General features: G+C 34.8%; 1 protein-coding gene across 11 annotated transcripts; it reads right to left on the bottom strand.

Moving 5' to 3' along the window:
* Nucleotides 1–1,441: 1,441 nt before the first annotated feature.
* LOC114319180 (uncharacterized) lies at nt 1,442–21,397 on the bottom strand. Of its 11 annotated transcripts, XR_014345629.1 has the most exons (14): nt 21,239–21,395; nt 20,949–21,041; nt 19,753–19,830; nt 17,411–17,485; nt 16,095–16,147; nt 13,252–13,402; nt 9,505–9,615; nt 4,778–4,904; nt 4,531–4,628; nt 3,313–3,451; nt 2,634–2,714; nt 2,459–2,551; nt 2,142–2,194; nt 1,442–1,870 (listed from the first exon to the last, which is right to left on the bottom strand). XR_014345629.1 is itself a non-coding variant. In XM_082897506.1 (12 exons), exons 1-12 carry the CDS (start codon nt 21,299–21,301, stop codon nt 1,790–1,792), a joined length of 1,119 nt encoding a protein of 372 aa, XP_082753632.1. In that variant the 5' UTR covers nt 21,302–21,397; the 3' UTR covers nt 1,442–1,789. The 11 variants fall into 11 exon arrangements, 7 of the variants coding, with proteins under 7 accessions (XP_082753632.1, XP_082753633.1, XP_028121987.1 ...); XR_014345631.1 differs by lacking the exon at nt 2,634–2,714 and having other exon boundaries at nt 20,949–21,038; nt 21,239–21,397; XR_014345628.1 differs by lacking the exon at nt 2,634–2,714.
* Nucleotides 21,398–22,201: the final 804 nt, after the last annotated feature.

Consider the following 22,201-nt stretch of genomic DNA (forward strand, 5'->3'; position numbering starts at 1 on the left):
TGTTATTTATTTGTACATGTATTATCTATATGTTTAACTATCTATTTATGTGTTCAAATATGATCTATTTGTACATGTGTTACTCACCTGTTTAACTAACATATTTGTACTTGTATCACTTATTTGTTCACCTCACTACCATCAGCTGCCATTGCTGGTAACTTTTTTGATAACTTTTCAACGATGTTTTTATCACTAAAAAAAGATTAGACTTTAGACTAAATAACTTGTAACCTCATAAAAATAGACATTTCACTAATTATTTCAATAATTTAATTAATATTTATGGAAAATAATTAAATCATGATAAAAAAAAAACACTACTCTTAACTAAGCATACGGTAGAATCTCATTTTTTTTATTATAAAACTAAGGGCTATTTTGAGAATCATTTAAAATAGTTAAAAAATTAAATAATTTTTTGAAGTTTTTTTATACGTTTTTTTTTATGAATAATTAAAAAATTAATTAAAATAATAAATTTTCAAAATAACCTTAAAAGACATTATGAATGTGGGCTACTCCAATTAAAAGAAGCAATAATGATTCAAATCAAGACCTGTATTCTATGTCAAATCACAAAAAACGCAATTTTTCTTCTTGTAATAATGGGATCCCCAAGTTCTTCGAATGATCCAAGGCCTCTTTCCATTTTCAATTTTTTTTAAAAAAAAAATCAATTCAATAAATACCCACAATTTAATCAAATTTGTCTTTAAAAAATTAAAACAAAAATGATAGGTATAGTTTTACAATAAACCATCTATTTTTTAAGATAAATATGATGAAGTTATACGACCATAATTATCAAATCAACATGATTTATTTTCTTGAATAATCTAGGCTGGAAAAAAATTAAATAACAAAAAAAAAACTCAAAATTTAATCCTTATAACAAAATAAATTTTTAATTTTTAATTCTATCGATTTAAACTCTATTATCTTGAATTGTTTTTAATTTAAACTATTAGCCTATTTTTTGTTAAATTTAGGAAGTGGGTTAAAAGCTATTTTTCAGCTTTTAACCCACTTTCCTCTCTTACAAAAAAGTCAAAAAAAATCAAAAAATAACTTTTAACCATCTTCTCAAAACATCCCAAAATCAATTAAAAAACAATAATATTTTAACCATTAAATTCAATATAAGTGCACATAAAATGTCTAAAATATATTTTTTCTATTGAACTTAATGGTTAAAATACTTTTAATTGTTTGTTTTACTTGACAAAAATAAGTATACGATTTAGATTGAAAACAAATCAAAAAATTTAAATTTAAATTTAAATTGATAAAATTAAAAACTCAATTTATTTTATTATTTCAAATTCTGATATATATATATATATATATATATATATAATATTTATAATTTCCTCAAAAATTAAAGATAAACAGCTCCTATCACTTAAATTTCTGGCGGACCCATGAACCCAACAAGATATGACCCAACTAGGCTTGGAGAAGCCAGATCCTAATAAATTTGGTCGTGTGTACATAATGTAATTGTCAAGCAGCCCCAGCAACCAGAGGCAACAGCCAGGGACTGCTATTACTATATGCATATTATTAAAAATATAAAATAAAATAAAATATAAAAAAAATCACAGACATAAGTACAGAAAAATTAATATACAGTCTAAATACATTTTGGGCGGACTAAATTCATTAACAATTTTTTTTGGGTGTGTATATAACCATCATTGCTAATGGAAGAGCAGAGATTCCATGTTTGTTGCTCAACAATGTGGAGGGAGTAGTCACCAAATTAGAGCTAAAGTTGGTTTAGTAATCATAAAAAAGGGGCCAAGCGTGGATCAGTGAGATACGGAAGACCTGCTCGAGCTCCCAAAGCTCTACAGCCAGCTGCTGCCTGCAATCAAAATCGCACACTTGTGAATAAGCTTCCTCGAAAATGGTGGTGGTGGTGGTGGTAGGCTGGTGTGGTGTGGAGCAGCTGCAGTGGTGGAGGTGACGGTGATGGCAAGGTGGTGGTGTTAGTAAGATTGGTATGTCCAGTAACTCCAGAAAATGTCTGCCTAAAACAACTCATTTTCTTGAAAATAAGGAAAATGTTTTATGCCGAAACAAAAGGAGCTTTAGTAAACATCAATACCTAAAATTGAATAGACAAGTTTACTAACCACTTGAGCGGCAAATAGCAGCATTTTTTCTGGTTGCATGCTGGCACAAATAGCTACAGATGAAATACAAAAAAAGAAAATTATATATATATATATATATGTCTATTAGTATCATCAACAGCCCTAGCTCCCAAAATGTACCAACTATATAGCGAAAGAAGTAACCCAAATGTTTTTGGAAAAGTCGTTTAAACAGACCTGAATTCTTGATGAGTGATTTCTAAAATAATGCATATAATGGTGGAAACTAATATAATATCATGAGACACTGCACAAAGGCCAACCAAAATACTAGCTGACAGGTAAAAGATCACCACCTGATGCAGTGTATTTGCAATAACCAAACCAAACGAAGCCTTAAGTCACATCAAATGGGGTCGGCTACATGAATCCTTCTTCTCCACGCGGCCCTATCAAAGGCCATTTCATTGGTCAAATTAAGTAGATTCATATCTCTATTTATAACGCTAGTCAACGTTAATCTAGGCCTACCTCGTCCCCTAACACTTCCATCTACCGTTACAGCATCGCATCTCTTCACTACTTAATTTGCAATATCGTACTGAAAATCCTCTGCTTCTCAAGCGAGTCCAATCATTAGTTTCCACAAAAGCCAAACCAAGCTGTCTTAATTTGTGATACCAAAGCATGTCACCATACCCTCATGCTTGCCAAGATATTGAAAAATCAACTGTGGCTCATAGAGTTTTTTTGAGAAGCTGGATTGGCTGTTTGAATCAAGTGAACAGACGTAGTGGGTCCAGAAGAGGTTAATTGTTCTGAAAACATTTAGACTAAACAACTTGGGTTGGTTGAGCTTTGATTGTTCATCTGAGATTCTGAATTGTTAATTCGTTTCTTATTTTCTGAGAATATTTTACTGAGACACATGTTTTAGTCGGGAACAAAACATATTGGACTGAACTAACATCCTTTGGGTCGGAAGCCTTTACACGTTTTAGAAAAAGGGTGCCAACAGTTTCATAAGATGAACCGGAGGTAAAAAGGAAATTTTCCCCTAGTTTATCATGTGCTCTACCATTTCTGATAGAAAATAAGACTACCTTCACCAGCATACAACAATGGTCTGGCAAGCTCAATAATAAATTCGCAAAGAACAAAATGATATTAGTAATAAAATATGGACAATAGACTCAATTTTTTCACATACCATAAAGAACTGCTCCGATAAAAGCATCTCCAGCACCTGTTGTATCGACAAGTTCTGATGATGGTATTTTCTCAGCTGTTCCAACAAATAACCTCCCACTCACTGTCCCCATCCCGTGAGCTCTCAATTTCGTCACTACCTGGGGGATTTAATCAGAAATATAAGCAGATAATCAAATCCTAATCAAACATTGCTTTAACATCATCCAACAAAACTGTGGCAACCACAGTTAAATGCTTGAGGTAATTACACAGATCATCTTAATTTTTCTCTCTATTTGTTCCAAACATAACCTTACTATATATGTAAAATACTCCACTTGTAAAACAGGGAGAAAGCAGGTTGCGAAATTATTCAATAATGTTCGGTTATCCGAGGTTGGTTTGTAAAATGCAAAAAATTGCTTGCCAGCACTCTTCAAGTTGGCTCTTTTAACTGAATTAACTTGAACTCAAAGTCCATAATTGGTTCAATGGAACAAATCCATGATTAGGTGAACTGAAGTTCTGTCCAGAACTCTTTTTTTTTTTTAATTCGCCCAAAAAAAAGTTCTGGACAGCAAAGAGCTTTCCCCATCACTAAGGACTCCTCCTGTGCATGCTGCATCAAATGGCTATTACACAGGAAAGCTCGTGTTTCATGAAATCATCAAATTCCTCATAGGCATGTAATTCGTTTTCCTCCAAGGTAGTGCTCCCCATTAATGTCCCCTATCCCAAAATTCAGCCTGAATTGCATATGATTTGTGCTAAATGTATGCGTAGGCATATGTATTGATCAGGTCAGGTATTGGACAGTGCCCCCGTCTGGCAAATGGGTCAACCAAAACCTGCTCCAACTCTGACTAGGTTTTGATGTCCCACCACTGAAATCTCCCCTACTCCAATTTAACCCTGCCCAAAGCCATCCCAGGAAGGTCAGCATGATTGGGGGGATCCAGGCAATTGGGTAAATTTCCCATCCCTAGAGGCTATCATCAAGCAGAGCATCTTCTCCCAAATTATTAATTGAAACAAGCACCAATTGTTCATGAACTTAATGACGTGCTAGAATGGCAACTCACTATCAGTGTGTATGCTAACTCAACCATATAAGTACTAAAATTCAAAAAGTACCTTGACACGCATTCATGTATGTATATGTTCTTAATACAAATAGTATGAAAATATACATGTAAATGAAAGAGCAGGTTAACCTCTTAGGCAGAAAAGGGATTACCGATGAAACGCATGTTGGGATCACTGTGTTACTATCATTTCTCTGCTTCAGTGATTCTAATAAACTGTCTATGTCCATTTCTTCAGACTGATCACCCTCTGCCAGTGGTGGAGTGATATTAGAAGTTGTGAATACAAAAACAACTATATGGGCCAAGCTTATCTAGTTCAGGTCCATGCTTCCAAATTCTGTGCATGCAGATGGTTTTCACTTTTGAAATTAAAAGATATGGAATTTGTGTACAAACCAGTTACGCTTCTCTGAAGCATTATGCAACCATCTTCGCCTAAGGTCACAATCACAAACTTTACATTTGGCAGCCTCAAGAGCATTGCCACAAGTGCACTTGGAACAGATGGCGCCTCAGTCCATGCCTGCTAGGCAATGACAAGCAAAATGAACATGAAACTGCAAGTAAATTTATTAGCTAAAAAGTTATAATTATGCAGAAAGTATAGCTATACAAATGACGTAGAGTAGAGATTTATAAGGACCAATTTTACCTCATAGACAGCATTAATAATAAATAATAATAAAAAGATGTTTTGACAAGAAAATAATCAAAATGAACATGAAACTGCAAGTAAATTTATTATGTGGTAATCATATACATACTAGGAGTTAAATAAAATAATCAAAATGAACAACTTCAATATAAAATCTGACAGATGGATAACATATCGGTATAATAAGAGGGGAGTTCCAAACATGAGGTTTCCCGCTGTTCAGTACACTAACAATTAACAAATATCATTATGCATAATTTTATTTATTGTCTGCATCAGGCTGAACATGACTGTAAACAAGATTTATAAAAAATTATACTAAAAGCTCCATGCTTATCTCATTTCACTGCGAGTTGCAACCTTAAGATATTAGCAATCTGTCATTGATTGAATGACATCACTCTTTTATCTGAATGTTTTCTATTTATTATGATGCTTGGTTATTTCTTTTCAGAATCCTCCACAATCACATCGACTCCTTTTTGTCATTTTATTTCATGTCACCTTACCACAATAAATCAAATACAGACACTTAATGCCACCTTCACATAGTATTTCAAGGATAACCTAAACCAGGTCGAAACTCTTGACAGAAATTAATATACTTAAAGAAGGTGAATATGCTGCAAACATATTCATATAATTTATGTCTTAAGTTGATTTTTTTTAATTTTATTTTGAAAAGTAATTTACGTCTTAAGTAAATGTTTGTATAATGTCAAATTCCCGGAATATCCTTTTGCCTACAACAAACCAAACCAAACCAAATCAAGCCTTAAGTCCCATCAAATGGGGTCGGCTACATGAATCCTTCTTCTCCACGCGGCCCTATCAAAGGCCATTTCATTAGTCAAATTAAGTAGATTCATATCTCTATTTATAACGCTAGTCAACGTTAATCTAGGCCTACCCCGTCCCCTAACACTTCCATCTACCGTTACAGCATCGCATCTCTTCACTACTGCCTCTGTTGGTCTCCGTTGAATATGACCAAACCATCTCAAACGATTCTCTCTCAACTTATCTTCTATCGGTGCTACTCCTACCCATTCCCGAATACACTCATTCCTAATCCTGTCCTGTCTAGTCTTACTACACATCCACCTTAGCATCCTCATCTCAGCCACACTCATCTTATCTACATGTTGTTTCTTGGTTACCCAACACTCCGTCCCATACAACATAACTGGTCTAATAGCCGTTCTATAAAACTTACCTTTTAGTCTAGTGGGTATTCGTTTATCGCACAATACCCTAGACGCACTTCTCCACTTATACCATCCCGCCTTAATCCTATGGGCCACATCTGCATCAATCTCTCCCGCTGTTGTGATAATCGACCCTAAATAACGAAAATGTTCACTCTTAGGCAGTTCTTGGTTCTCAATCTTCACTTCTCCTCTGCTTTCATTGTTACTGTTACTAAATTTACACTCCATGTACTCTGTCTTAGTTCTGCTTATCCGAAATCCTTTAGATTCAAGAGTTTTTCTCTAAATCTCCAACTTTGTGTTAACTTCTTCTCTAGTCTCATCCACTAACACAATATCATCTGCAAAAAGCATACACCATGGCACGTCATCCTGAATATTTACCGTCAACTCGTCTATAACTAAAGCAAAAAGATAAGGACTTAAGGTAGATCCTTGGTGTAACCCTACAGTGATAGGAAATTCATTTGTTTCTCCAGCTGGCGATCTAATAGTGGTCACCACCCCTTCATACATGTCCCTAATCACGTCAATGTAGCCTTTTGTCACCCTTTTCTTCTCTAACGCCCACCATATTATATCTCGGGGCACTCTGTCATATGCCTTCTCAAGGTCGATAAACACCATATGAATGTCTCTTTTCTTTTCTTTATACTTTTCTATTACTCTCCTCAAAAGATAGATCGCTTCCATTGTTGACCTACCAGATATAAACCCAAATTGATTCTCTGACACCTCTGTTATGTCTCGCAATCGGCGTTCCATCACCCTCTCCCACACTTTCATTATATGACACATTAGCTTAATTCCTCTATAGTTGTTACAATTCTGGACATCACCTTTATTCTTATAGTTTGGCACTAAAATACTCTTCCTCCACTCATCTGGAATGTTCCTAGTCAACAAAATTTTGCTAAACAACCTAGTCAACCAAGCAACTCCCTTTTTACCCAAACACTTCCAAGCTTCAATAGGGATATCATCAGGTCCTAAAGCCTTAATTGATTTCATCTTCTTAAGTGCAATCTCCACTTCAAAGTTCCTAATCATGCGATAGAACCTATAGTCTTGGTTTATCGTATTATTGATTATTTCTTCCCCTATTGTCGTACTTCCATGTTCCTCATTTAACAGTTTCTCAAAATAATTCTTCCATCTTTCCTTAATCTCATCATCCTTCACCAATACCTTAGAATCCTCACTCTTGATGCAATTTACTTGATTAAAATCTCTTGTTTTCCTCTCCTATATCTTAGCAAGTTTATATACTCTCTTCTCTCCCTCCTTACTATCTAGTCTAGTGTGTAGGTCATCATAAACTTTCAACTTAGTCTCTCTCACTACTTTCTTGACCTCCTTATTAGCCAATCTATAGCTCTTAAGGTTTCCTCAGTTCTATCCTTCTGCCACTTTTTAAAGCACTCTTTTTTTGCCTTAACTACCGCTTGGACCTCTTCCCTCCACCACGAAGTTTCCCTAGAGCTGGGTCCCGTTCCTTTCGACTCTCCAAGCACTTCCCTTGAGCTTCTCCTCATACAATTGGCCATCGAATTCCAGATAGTGTTAGCATCACCTTCTAAGTCCCAAGTACCTTCCTTATCCATTCGATTCTTAAATATTTCTAATTTATCCCCTTTTAAGTCCCACCATCTCGTCCTACGACGCCCACCATCCTTCCTAGCTTGGTATTGCCCTCTAAAACATAAATCTAGTACCAAAATCCTATGTTGAGAGACCAGACTCTCTCCAGGAATCACCTTACAATCATCGCATTTTAGGCAGTCCACTTTTCTCACTAAGAAATAATCTATTTGGCTCTTAACTAATCCACTCTTAAAGGTTATCAAATGCTCCTCCCTTTTCTTATACATAGTATTGGCCACCACCAGGTCAGAAGCCAACGCAAAATCTAAGATTCTCTTTCCAGCCTCATTTCTGTCACCAAAACCGTATCCACCATGCATCCTTTCACAACCTACTTTATCTATGCCCACATGGCAATTAAAATCTCCACCTATAACCAAGTTCTCTTCTACGGATATCTCCTGTAAGATCTCATCCATTTGCTCCCAAAAATCCCTCAAGTCTGATCATCTAACCCTACTTGAGGGGCGTAAGCGCTAATAATGTTCACTATATTCCCTCCAATAACTAGTTTAACTAGCATAATCCTATCTCCTTTCCTAGTGACCGCCACCACACTTTCCACAAGACCATTGGCAATTATGATTCCTACCCCATTCCTGCGTCTATCCTTACCACTATAATAAAGTTTAAAACCAGTATCCTCAATTTCCCTAGCTTTCTCTCCCGTCCACTTAGTTTCTTGTATGCAAGCTATACTAACTCTCCTCCTAATCATAACATCTACCAATTTCATCGTCCTACCAGTTAAGGTTCCTATGTTCCAAGTGGCTATCCCAAACCTATAGTCTTGGACTAGCTTCTTTACCTGCGCTCGTCCAGAAAAATGCGGAAACCTTTGCCCATTTTTCACCGCACCCAGGCGTCGATGCGGCGCCCCTTGCTCACTTTTCGAAACACCCGGAGGCAGGCGCAACGCGTCACTTGAGGGGAACGACCTAGCATTTAAACGATTCAAAGTAGGATTCATTTTCATAAGGGATCCGAGCGGCTTTTTTACGTGTTGGCTGTCGGCTACCTAACACACAACCCTCCTCCTTAACCCGGGCTTGGGACCGGCGGAGTTGTTAACAACCCCGGCGGAGTTCTTTTGTCTGCAACAGGTTCTGTAAAATGTACAAATGAAGATTTCAACAAATATAAACATTTAAAGTGACAAATTGCAGGAATTTTGTTGAAAAGAGAAGAAAAGATGAGGTATAAAGATTTGGGAAATGTTACTTATCACTATAGTGGTCAACCCAACAATTTCATGAAGGCTCGTCTTCTTTGGTGACATTAATAGCGCACTATTTGAAGATATTAGCCAAAGATAGTGGAACAGATGGACCATAATTTGGCATATTTTCATCCTGGTACCAATAAACTAAGCTCTAGAAAGAGTGCATAGACCTTAATTTTCAGTTAAGATACTTTAACATACAAGTTACTCTAATTATACTTCATAAAACTCTTGTGACGGTGAAGAAAAATTCAAGTGCTTAATCTTTGCAAAATAGAATGCAATATTGAAATAAAGAAGGCAGATTCTTGCAATATATTATTCGTACAAAATCATGTGGTAATAGGAAAGCAAAACTATGAAGAGTAGCTTATAAGATTGGTTGGCTTGCCTGTGGAAATTTTGCTGAGCAGACGACATAATCTGAAAATTTAAGGAGATCATCCAACCCTTCCCTTTTTCTTTCTGCATCAATTAAGATAGGTATACTCCTGCAATTTGCCTGTACAGGAAGAACTGAAGAGATGCTGTTTGTTTTTTTCTTACAAGTAAAGAGATGCTGATTAGTTCCTTCTTTTTTTTTTCTTTTTCTTTTTCTTTTTTTGTCAATACTAGTTTTATCCATAATCATATAAGGAAGGAACAAAAATCAAATGAGAATAAACTGCAACTATGAGAAACTATGAGAAAGGGGGACCAGGATTAGCCAGCAGTTTGGAGGGAACTTCTCCCTCTTTCTTTTCTTCTTTTTTTTTTTTTTTTTTTCCCTTATGACTCGGTATCCAGCCCAACGGATCAACTAATCTGGGAGACTAATCGCACCGTACACTAGCAAGGGACCCAATTAAAGCCGGGGCAAAGCCCTGTATGGACTAACCAAACCAAGCCTTAAGTCCTATCAAATGGGGTCGGCTACATGAATCCTTCTTCTCCATTCGACTCTACCCAAGGCTATATCGTTAGTGAAATTAAGGAGATTTATATCTCTATTTACTATATTAGTCTACGTCAATCTAGGCCTGTCCCTTTCCTTAACACTTCCATCTACCGTCACTGTATAGCATCTCTTCACTACTACCTCTGTTGGTCTCTGTTGTTTATGTTCAAACCATCTCAATCTATTCTCCCCCAACTTAATCTTCTATCGGTACTACTTCTACCCATTCTCAAATATACTCATTCCTAACTCTGTCTTTTCTAGTCTTGCCACACATCTAAACATCATTTTCTCAGTAACACTCAACTTATCTACATGTTGTTTCTTAGTTGCTCAACATTCTGTTCCATACAACATCGCTAGTCTAATATCCATTCTATAGAACTTCCTCTTTAATCTAGTGGGTACTCGTTTATTGCACAATACCTCAAACGCACTCCTCCACTTAAGCCACCCCACATTAATTCTATGGACCACATTCGCTCCAATCTCCCTAATTGTTATGATAATCGATCCTAAATAACGAGAATGTTCACTCTTAGATAGTGCTTGGTACTCAATCTTCACTTCTCCTCTACTTCCATTGTTACTGTTACTAAAATTACACTCCATGTACTCTGTCTTAATTCTGCTTATCCTAAATCCTTTAGATTCCAGTGCTTCTCTCCATGTCTCCAACTTAGTGTTAACTCCTACTCTAGTCTCATCAACTAACAAGATATCATCTGCAAAAAGTATAAACCATGATACATCATCCTGAATATTCCTAATCAACTCATCCATAACTAAAGCAAAAAGATAGGACTTAAGGTTGATCCTTAGTATAACCTTACAGTAATTTTTTTGGACTAGCCCCAAAAAATTGTTTGCACTTAGGAGGTTTCAAACCTGAGACCATGGACCCCAGGCCTTGACCACCAGGCTAACTCTTTGGGGTTAAAAGGGAACTTCTCCCTTACGCTACTTTATTTGGGGAATTTGTTGTATTCCAAATATATTACTAGCTAGATAGATGTTTCTCTATCTATTTTCTTCTTTTCTTTCTTTGTATCCCCATGAACATGAAGGATACATTCTCCTTCCCCTTTTACTTACAAAAATTATAAAATAAAACAAAAAAAGCTAACCTTTCTTCTATAGTCACCCCTTCCTTCAAAAATTCTTGTTTACTATCAAAAAAGAAAATATAACACACAATGAGGAAAAACGGTAGATACGCACACAAAGCATGCACATAAACATAAGTATTTTTGTGTAAGTACCAAGTATTGCAATGGACTTTCTTTCTAAGACATATCATCGGCTGAGCGAAAGTCACTGTGAGCTTCAAATCAAGTCAACCCTAGACTGTAATCAAGGCATGACTTTCTCTGTCATTTCTCACTCTAATCAAGTTAATATCCTCGTCAGCCTCAATGGGTTTAACTCCAGGCAATCATCACTCCTTAGCAACCTTCGCACAACAAAAGCATGTCAGTTCGAGCAAATATTTTTTACTCAGAATCTTAGCTAATACATAATTCCAATTTCCAATGGCATTTTCTTTGTTGTTCTATTATGTTCACTTAATTTTTATAATTCTAAAACGTTTGCCAACATTATAAGTTCAACAAATTATTTACATATGTATATATATATAAGATTAGAGCAGTCAGATTTCCAAATTTATTTTCACAACCTCTCTCCAATGAAGATCATGGAAAGAAGAAAATGAGCAAATTTAGAATTTCACATGAAGCACATTTAGGACATCAAGAGTTAAAGATTTGAAATAATTTTGAGTCTTCATGTCATTATAATAGGTTTTAGTAATTAAGAGTATAATGATAATTCCAATAATTATTGGAGATGGGTTGTAGGGGTCACCCATGGGTTTTATTTTGGGTCAAGTTATTAAATGAGTCATTATATATAGGTTTTATTATGTCTAAAATAATCTTAGTGGTCAAAAGTCCAAGTTTCCTATTTTGATATTTAAGTAGAATTAGAAATCATTAAATTTTTTTACTATGATTGAAGTAAAATTGAAAGTCATAGTTGGTCTAGAATATTAGTAGTTGCTAAATATTTTTAATTTTTAAATTTGAGTTATAGTCCTTATAGAATTAGGAGAGTCTTTAGCCTATAAATATATGTGTAATCTCAATGATTCAAGAGAAGAATTAATTTTATGAAAATTTGAGATTGTGTTTGTGTGGTTGGCCTATCCCTTGTGAGGGTGAAGCACCTCTCTCTCTCTCTCTCTCCCTTCTTCTTCTTCTTCTATCTAGCAAGGTTATCGTTCACGTCACTGTTCAGAGTGCTTAGAACAGCCACCCAACAGCCCCTAAACACACATGTTTTCATTCTCAAAATTCTACCCTTTTACAAACCCTTAAACTCCTATATTTTAAATATTTTTGCAGCCACAAAATCCAATCAAATCCAACCCTACAAGTCTACTGTTGTTGCTGCCAGTATACTTAACCCAGGCTCACTACTTGTGGGAAAGTAATCCTTACTCGTCCTACATCACTCTCTCTCACTAGGCCAGTTTTTTATAAAAGTCTTGATACAAATTTGAAAACCATCCAAATATTTATCCATTGTCTCCAGCCTTAATATCTTCAGGGATGAAAACACAATTTAAACAAAGGACAATGATACCATTATTCACCAACAAATGTATTCTTTGTGAAAATACAAACAATTGTAGGGAGCCAAAATCATGTTTACATAAATTAAAGAATGAGATTGTAGGTCATAGGAATCAAAGTTATTGCATGTTGGCATTAATTTCTCACTTTGATGAGTTTAGTGTCATCCAAATTCCACAAAACTGAAGGCATTAAATCAGCACCATCAAATAACAATTAGTGAAGCACTATGAGTATGCATCCCAGATTAGCTTTTATCATTGCAAACAATTCAACCACATACAACATGTTGATTTTGTTGAAATGTGTCCCACATCGCCTGGAGTTGCCCCATCTGTGTTAGTTATTATAAGGTTTCGGTTTCCCTCTCCCTCTCCTTAATACCTGGATTTTAAGAAGAAGTGTGGGCTGGGCCTTTCAATTGATTTAGTTTTAAAAACTATGATGTGTTAGCACAGTGAAAATGGATTGGCAAGCTTTGTTTACTATGTCAACCAGAACCAATTTAAAGAAGAAATTTACATTTACCCAAACTAGCAAAAGAGGAATAATATATGATAATTACCTCCCGTGCAACAACTAAAGCTGTTTCATGCAATCTTCCATCTAAATAGATGAGTCTCACTCCATCCAAAGCAGATAACAAACTTGACTTGGAAAGGTCATCAGGTATCATGGGAGGGAATCCCGGAGTATGAATACAAGTGCGAGTTTTCCTGAAAAGTACCATTTAAGGTTTTATTCTCCCAGATATGCAACTTGTAAACCAGCCTTGTTAGATTTTGAGAATTACTACCAAACATATTCTTGTAAGAGTTGTATACTGAAGGGTAGAGAGTTAAAAACAACTCGAAAAATGCTGAAAAGGTGCGGCCAATAAACCATAACTTTCATCCAGTTTCCCCACTACCTGCTGGTTTAGTGCCAGAGGAAAAAGAAAAAAGAAATTGTCATGCTACCAAAACGTAGCTAAGAGAGCAGCTAAATATTGTCATAGACATACTACTATAAATTTCAACCAAATTTATGATAAGGTTCTAGATTCAATGGGATGGTGAAACTCTAAAATTTGATGTTTTTTAACCCATATAAGCCAAGTGACACATGGATGGCGCGGTCAATCAGGTGACAATACATACAGAGCCTACAGTGGAGAAGCCGTAGGATGCCAACTCTAAAAAGTATCTATATGATTTGTTGAAGTACATGATAACGTACCAAACGTCATAGTTAAACGATGTTACTCAAGATCTTCAAATGACACGTGGAGCCTACAAGACTCGAAGGACAATATGTTTGATCAAAGGATGACACAAGTAGAGCCTACAATAAGAAAACTACAAGGGATAAAGTCTGGGAGATCAACACTATCAACCAAATTTGTTATGATAACATTGCATTTTAATTCAAACAACGTCATTATACAATTTGAAATTCAAAATGGAGATAAGATTCTCTTATCTCATAGATGGCCCTCTATAAATATGAGGACCATCACACAAAAGGGGATGAAAACAAAAGTGAGAAAATCAAAGACGGAAAAAACTACAAGCAAGAAAAAAAGGTGAGAGAAAAGAGACCGAGATAATTCAAAAGCTGTTGTAAAGAGAAACAAAATTCAAAACTAAACGTTCAACGCACTAGCACACAATACAATGGCAATGTAAAGGGTTTCAAACCCAACAGTTGTACTTCATGCAAGGTTTTAAAAAGTGGCCGCAACCGTTACGTAACGCCGTTACGTAACGGTTGTGGTAGTTACCGCCACCCGTTACGGCTGCTTTTGCAGTGTGATGGAGATTCACAGATATATCGGCCGTAGCGGCTGATATAGCGGTCACAACGGTGCCGTTACGGCCTGTTACGCACCGTTACGTAACGGTTCCGAATTGCTTCGTTCGAAAAAACACAAAAAAAAAAAAAAAGTTGAAAAATGGGAAAGAGAGATAGAGAGAGAAGAGGAAAGATGGAGGAACAAGAAATAGAGAGAGAGAATAGGGAAGATGAAGAACATGTTATTGATTTGTTGAAATTGTAAGACCCATGCTATTCTACTCAGCTGCTATCACTCAACCATTTTGTTTGTTTGTGTGTGTCTATCTATATATTGTTTGAAAATAATAATAATAATAATAATAATAATAATAATAATAATAATAAGTGTGGTCATTATCTATTTGGCTTGATTAATATATATATATATATAGGCTTTTATTTATTCTCTTACTTTTGTCATTGTTTATCTTATATATAATAGCTAGTGATTGATTTTTTGTATAATATAATGTCATTAATTATTAAAATAAAATGTAAAAAACTCAATTTATAGTTATTTAAAAATATGAAATATATTGGATCAAACTTAAAAATTTATAAAAATTGATCAATATTTATTTTAAAACCCAATAAATATGATCATGAAAAAAAATGTGCGTATCAGTAAGTTTTTTTCAAATTGTGCGAAAAATAAAAAAAATCACGGTTCCGGTTACCGCAACCGTTACGCTACGGCTTTTACACCCCGCAACCGCAACCGCGCCACCGCAACTGCGCCACCGCCACCGTTACGGTGAACGCAACTGCTTTTCAGAACCTTTTCATGTATCCCAGGATTCTAAATTCCCAAAATCTCAATAAAGTAATTGTTTTGTTTAAATTCTCCTTTGTTAAATTTAATGTTCTTCATTGCTCAAAGGTTTCATTTGTTTAAAGTGTGTAATTAACGATCTGCAATCCATATTAGATATAAGAACCTACTATCAAATAAACAACACTAACAACAAAGCAGTGGATGTTTGTAACATGAATTTCAAAATGTGTTGAAACATTTCACGTTTCAAAATTCGCGTCTACAGTCATTAATGGAGACGTCAAAAGTGCAAACCGAAAAAATCTGAGCACATTAGTGCAATTAGGTTGATTTTTGCACATCGAATTTCCTTAATGGATCTCAATAAGTCGAAAATTTATTGTATGCTCTTGGGGCTTTCCAGGCATTGCCCCCACGAGCATGAAATAACTTCTCCAACAAGTCTCAATCAAAAACAGTTACTCAGAAAGGTCCAGTCTAAGTTTTTAAAATTATGTGATTTTCTACTGGACAAACAGAGACTATACCGTCAAACACTGTTTTCAAATTTTCCAAAAGAAAAAAGTCGCACTTTGAATGAAAACCGCAAACATAAGTAGTTTAGATTATTACATACATTGCACATCATTGCAAATAAGATCATGCAGACCACTGCACTGCAAAAACAATAAGTATACAGAATGGATAATCAAAAGAAAATGCGCTGTGTAAATCATAAAATTTGCACAAGACCACGACTTTAATAATGAACAAAAATATTTATTCTATCATATTGATGTCCAATTGCTATTAACAAAAATAAGGGGAAAGAGCCTCACGTCTGCTTGTCAACAATGACATAGGTAAATGGTGAATTGCCCTCCTTAGAGACCTGGAACCAAGATAAATTGAGCCAGAAGAGTCACAAAGACGAAAATAATGCAAGATCAAGTGGTAGTGCTAAGCCATAAAATGAAGTTACAAAATAAAAATTAAACCACATCACCATGAGGAAATAATAGAACACACTAGTCACAAGAGATTTGATATGATATTCTCATTCAAAACATTCTATACTTTGGTGAGAAGGTATTGCAAGAGTTAATCAAGAGGATTATTGCAATTAAGAGTTAATTGTGATGAAATCTATTCTTTGTAACACAAAGTAGACCAAACCTTATGAGGCAACGATAAGAAGCACAGACACAGGACACAAATGCAGACAAAGGACACGGCGATTTCAAAAAAATTGAGACATGGACACAGCGGGGACACGGTAATAAAATATGTTTTGATATACATATTTTTTTGCTATCTAAATTAATATTATATTCACAAACAATCAATTTTAACAAAAAGTAACTCTAATTCTTTTTTCTTTTTTTTTTAAAAAAGCACTTTTAAATTAATACGTAGTTTGTATCTTTTTGTATAGATGATCTATTAAGTATTTAAATCTTAAAAAACAATAATAATAATAATAATAAACATTATAATGGGAGAAAAGACAACTTGGCATGTCCCTAGTGTCTCCCCAGTGTGTCCCTTGAAAATAAATTAATTAAATAAGGAGACACGCCATGTGGTATGTCCCATACGTGTCCCCGAAGTGTCCGTGTGTCTGACACAGATACGGCACTTGTTTTGAAGTGTTGGTGCTTCATAATGGCAAGGTAGTCTTGGTCAATAAATAGGGGGCTCTCATAAGAGTTAGCACTCTAGCAAATCTTTTCTCCTCTTACTCTCACTATATTAGTGAGTGTGTAAGAGTGCCTTTGTGCTTGGTAATTGCTCCATGTAGATACTTTTAAAGGTACACTTGAACCACTTGCTTGCTTGGATTGGAGTGAATTCAAAAAGATCAAGGGCAGAATTGGAATTTTTGTTTAAGGAAATTATCAAAGTACAACTTATGACTTGTTGTATTTATGTTGTGTAAGTAACAAACATGATCATGGGAATTGGGAATCAAAATAAAATTTTAAATTTTTCCCAACACATATAAACCATCTTGCAGCAGATCCTGAATGACAATTCCTCACTCCAATAGAGATAAACATGGCTTAATGTTCATTTACAACAAACTGAAATAAGACAATTACATGGATAAATGCTTCATAAAATTTACAAAAAGCATATATGATTTCCAGCTGACCACAAGAAACGAAGTATCTATGCCATCAGCTTCTAGTTCCTCCAGTATTCCTCTCCCTCGAGCATCATCCGCGACCTAGTAATTAATCCATTTGCACATTAAAGCCTTTAAGAAGCCTGATATCTATTTCAAAAATATTAATTGTCGAAAAATAAGTTACATTAAGTAACTATGGAAAGCAAGACTTGCTGCGTTAAAGGGGAAGGAACAAAAATATTATGAATTTGTCAATATAATTTCCCAGCGAAGACATAATGAATTTACAAAGTAATATCAGATACTTATGTACTGGTTATGTTGTATGGTTCCCTTTGTTCTTGAGACATTTCAAGGATTGGGAATTAGATTCAATGGACACTTTTATGGAGATGCTGCATAATGCAACCACTAGGAAAAAATGGCAAATCATTTTATATGTTGGAGTACTCAACAAAAAGGGTTTCTAGTATAAGGTTCAAGTCTCCAATTGAAGGGCATTTGGCACACAAAGGCTCCTGTGAAGTTAACCTTCTTTCAGCAGCAATTCTTAAAAACACTTTGAATATGAAATATTGGAGTCCGAATTTATTGTGCCTAGACGCAGCTGAAATAGGCCAACTTCACAAAATTATGACTATTTAACCTGATTCCCAATTTTAATTTGTTGGGAACTAACACAAATAATTAATGCAATAACACAACAATTTACGTGGAAAACTCAATTGGAAAAATCTCCAAGAAGAAAAAACCACGGTCCCAACACCCAATAAATATCCACTGTTTGAATCAAGAGCACAAGACACAAACGAAGGACTTACAACCAATCACCTAGGGTCACCTATCTCCGATATCTTGAACAAGCTCCACAAGCATAGCTTGAGCCAGACAGTCTTCTTGATCCACTAGACACCACAAAACTCCATGCCTTGATCTCCGTTCTCAAACAGTTCCAATTTCCCAATCGACCTTGGGTGATAAAACAATGCAATGATATGCAATGATTTAATAGTTTTTAAAAATAGTAAATTAGAAAATTTTCACATAAATCAGATGTTGATTCCATTATTTTCCAAGAGCTTAGAGAGAAAATGTTTGTTTAAAACAATGGCTGGGATACCCTTAAAACAGATTATAAGGTGATTATAGAACTTTAGGGTTCCAAACCAATTAGGAAAAGTTTTGGGAGTTTTTGTGTTGGCTATCGCATGCTGATACTTCTTTCTGGAAAAACTTCACCAAAATGCTTGAATCTGCGATGGATTGCTGGTTGGTCACTTAGTGATTGCTGGTCTCTGGAAAATTGTGTCAACAGGCATGAACAAGGATCGATCGCTTGGCAAAAGAGACCCTTAGCGATATTATTTTTCCAAAAATTGTTTTTTGAGGTTCAATACAAAACTTCTATTTAAAAGGCTTTTTCTAATTGATTTACACATGTATGCATGGATATACCTTAAGTATGTAACAGAGTGAAGCTTGATTCTTATGTGATTGGCTGACTAAGTGTGACCTTTTAACCAACTAGATTCCATTTCAGCATGGTTTATGACTCAAAAATCACCAATCAACAATGTATGTGTAGAGAGGTTGAGGAGAGCATTTGCCACCAATTCAATGACCTGGCTTATGCAGCACTATGTCAGCAGCAATGTGCCTTGGAATTGGAAGGGAGCATGTTTGGATGTTATACATTTATTGAATGAGATGAGCAAGCAGTCTGTTGAGGCATTTGTTCTCCAAAATGAGTAAAAGGTAGCGATATTGCGATTTTTTTTTTTTTTTTTCCTTCGTTTATGTGATACGCTTTTTTCTTCTTGATCTTTTTTGGTCTTGTAAGCAATATGCTTAGCAGGTCCATGGTTCGCCCCTTTTTTTGATGCTTTTCCATGAATGTTACTTTTTTTAAAACAGAAGATGCCAAACTACAAAGCAGAAAATCTGTTACACCATGTCAACATTTTTTTATGTTTTGGTAACTTCATGCCGTGTCAACTTGGAGCACATATTTTCCAAGCAAATACCATCAGTTGTGCATGGGTCATGACCAGTAAGTATAATGACAACCTTTTATGTCTTCTTGTATAAAATTGTTATCAAACTTGCCAGTAAGGATTACAAGTTTACAACATTATTTGAGCAGCAACAAGTTCCTCGTTCAACTGAAGTTATGTATTTATAGCAAAAATGTAAGACTTAATTTAAAGACTAATTAATAATATTACAGTGAGAATATTATTGCGGTCAAATTACATCATTTTGAATGTAAACTAAAAGGAGTTTAATAAACAATGATCATGCCAAAAGCACAATAGATTAAGAACTGGAATATATGACTAGATGTATTTGCAGGTTGATTGACAGACCTTCGAAATCAGCCTTGGTTTTAAACCCAGACGAGCTGCACATGTTAACGCATTCCCAGTGTTTCCACCTCCTTGAATCTGTGAAGCAAAAATGTCAGAATATAACTGCAGTCCCTTTTAAAGCTATAAATCAATCGTATCATTTTATCACAACCATAGTCTGTAAATAGTACTAGCACCAAGATTAGGTAGGTAGTTCATTAAGATAATTAATTCCCCTTCAAACCAGTAAATGATCAACTGTCTTCATAAATGAATAAGTCAACTGAATCAAAACTGACACTAACTTTCCATAGAAAAGGAGAAAAATATTTAGGCTCCCTTTGTTGCATTACTCTCAAAGCATTAGCTATGAAAGTATTGTAGCTTACTTAATTCATTTTTTACACATAAACTGTGACTCTGTGAACAGAATATGTACCAAACACACGAGGCATGTTATCAAATATAAATTTAATAATAATAATAACCGTATGGACACCATTAAGCACACCAAACTGGGCGTCCTCAATTGGCAATCTGGTCATACAGAGTATATCCTCTTAACCAAAATGCAGGTTATGACTTTTTTTTCTTTTTTTTCTTTAGAAGTACAACTATATTGAAGAAAATAACAATGAGGTGCCAAGTATTTATTTAGGGGTAAATTACACCATTGGTCCCTCTAGTTTGAGCGAAGTATTACTTTGGCCTCATAGTTTCAATTTAAACGCCTGCACTTTCAATTTTGTTACAATGTGGCTCCTCCGTCATGTATCATTAACATTTTGAATATTAAAAAAATCATGTGCAAAACTAAAGGGACCAAAGTTAAATTTATAAATAAATAAATAAAACTATAGAGATCACTGCTGTAATTTATTTATTACACAGGTGGTCTCTGTAATTTGTTTTGAATTACACTTTTGGTCCTCTAGTTTCTCACATGGTCTTTTATCATTCAAAATACTAACAACGTAACAAAAAATGAAATTGTAGAGTTCAAATTGTTGAAATTGAAACTACGGAATAAAGGGTAATTTACCCTTTAATTAGGGATGCGAACCAGCTGATATTAAAAAGAAAAAATGCTACACCAAATCCCTTGTAGCCCTAACAAAAGAAAGCAATCTTGATGGTGGTAAATTGAGAAGAGAAGCGAACAATAATATACAACAGAGAGAATTCCCCAAAAATGAAGCAAAGAGAGTTGTTACCTGAAAGCTTGTGCTTCTAATCTTGTCATCTGGATTGGGAAAAGCGGCCACAGCTGCCAAGAAGTCCTCTGTCACAGAACCGCATCCTAGCTGCTAAATTACGTATTCCACTCAATCAGAACAACATCTTCGTCTTCAACATATCACATACATACTTACTAATTAACAATATAAAGACAAACGCATGCTGTTTTTACATGTTTGTGTCTATATACGCAACATATATATATATAGAGAGAGAGAGAGAAAGAGAGAAATAGAGATTGAAAGGGTGCGGAGAGGGAACGCACGAGGATCCAATTTTGAGGGAGGGTAGGAAGCGGTGGGGAATCCTGAGACGACGGAGATGACATTTTCGCACTGAGATTTCTGAAATAAAATATCAGCCATATCCATACACGACATAAGAGCGAGAAGAAGAAAGAAAAAAATAATGGAACAGGAAAGGGACAGAGAAACAGTGAAATTTTAAAAAATGAGTAGGAAGAAAAAATATGGGTAAATTACACTGACACCTCTATGCCTCTGTTTGGCAAGTTGCAAGTTGGGCTTTTTTGGCTATTTTAGCCATAAAAGATAAAATAGGCTATTTTAGCCATAACAAACAAAACATCACATCCAACCCATAATCATTACATTCTTCTCTCACAAAAAAACTCAAAAAAGTCAAAAAGCCAAAAAGCCCTTCCCAAACCAAGCTTTTAAGCCCAGGCTAAAATAGTCAAAAAAGCCAAAAAACCAAAAAGTCAACCCACTTCCCAAACGGAGGCTAAGTTTATATTTATTATACTTCTTTTCTCATATTTTGAAAATTACATCTCCTTCTTGATGTTTAAAGTTTTATTACAGATTCTCCTCAATAATTTAATTTTTTTAAATATCAATTTTGTCCTCACTAGGTAAATTATATTGATACCTTCTCACATTTTAGAAATTATAATCCCCTTCCTAAGATTTAAAGTAGCATTACCAATTGCCCCATTGATTAGTATTAGTTGGAAAAAAAGTTCATTGGAAAAAAAATTATTTAAAAAAATTTATTTGAAAAAAAAATAATTGAAAAAAAAAATTGTTAATAAAATTTTTAAATTTCTGTTTAAAAACCAATGTAAACCCATTTTTTGAATTTAAGTTTTTTTTTTTCAAATTTACAAACTGAGGCAACTATTTATAAACCAAAAAAATTATCAAATAAGTTTTTATGACAGTTTTTAAAATTTTTGTAAATATAAATTGAAAAATGAAAAATAAAT

The sequence above is a fragment of the Camellia sinensis genome, chromosome 12 (genome assembly GCF_055761805.1).
Source record: "Camellia sinensis isolate YWXY chromosome 12, ASM5576180v1, whole genome shotgun sequence".
In the NCBI taxonomy this organism is placed as follows: Eukaryota; Viridiplantae; Streptophyta; class Magnoliopsida; order Ericales; family Theaceae; genus Camellia; species Camellia sinensis.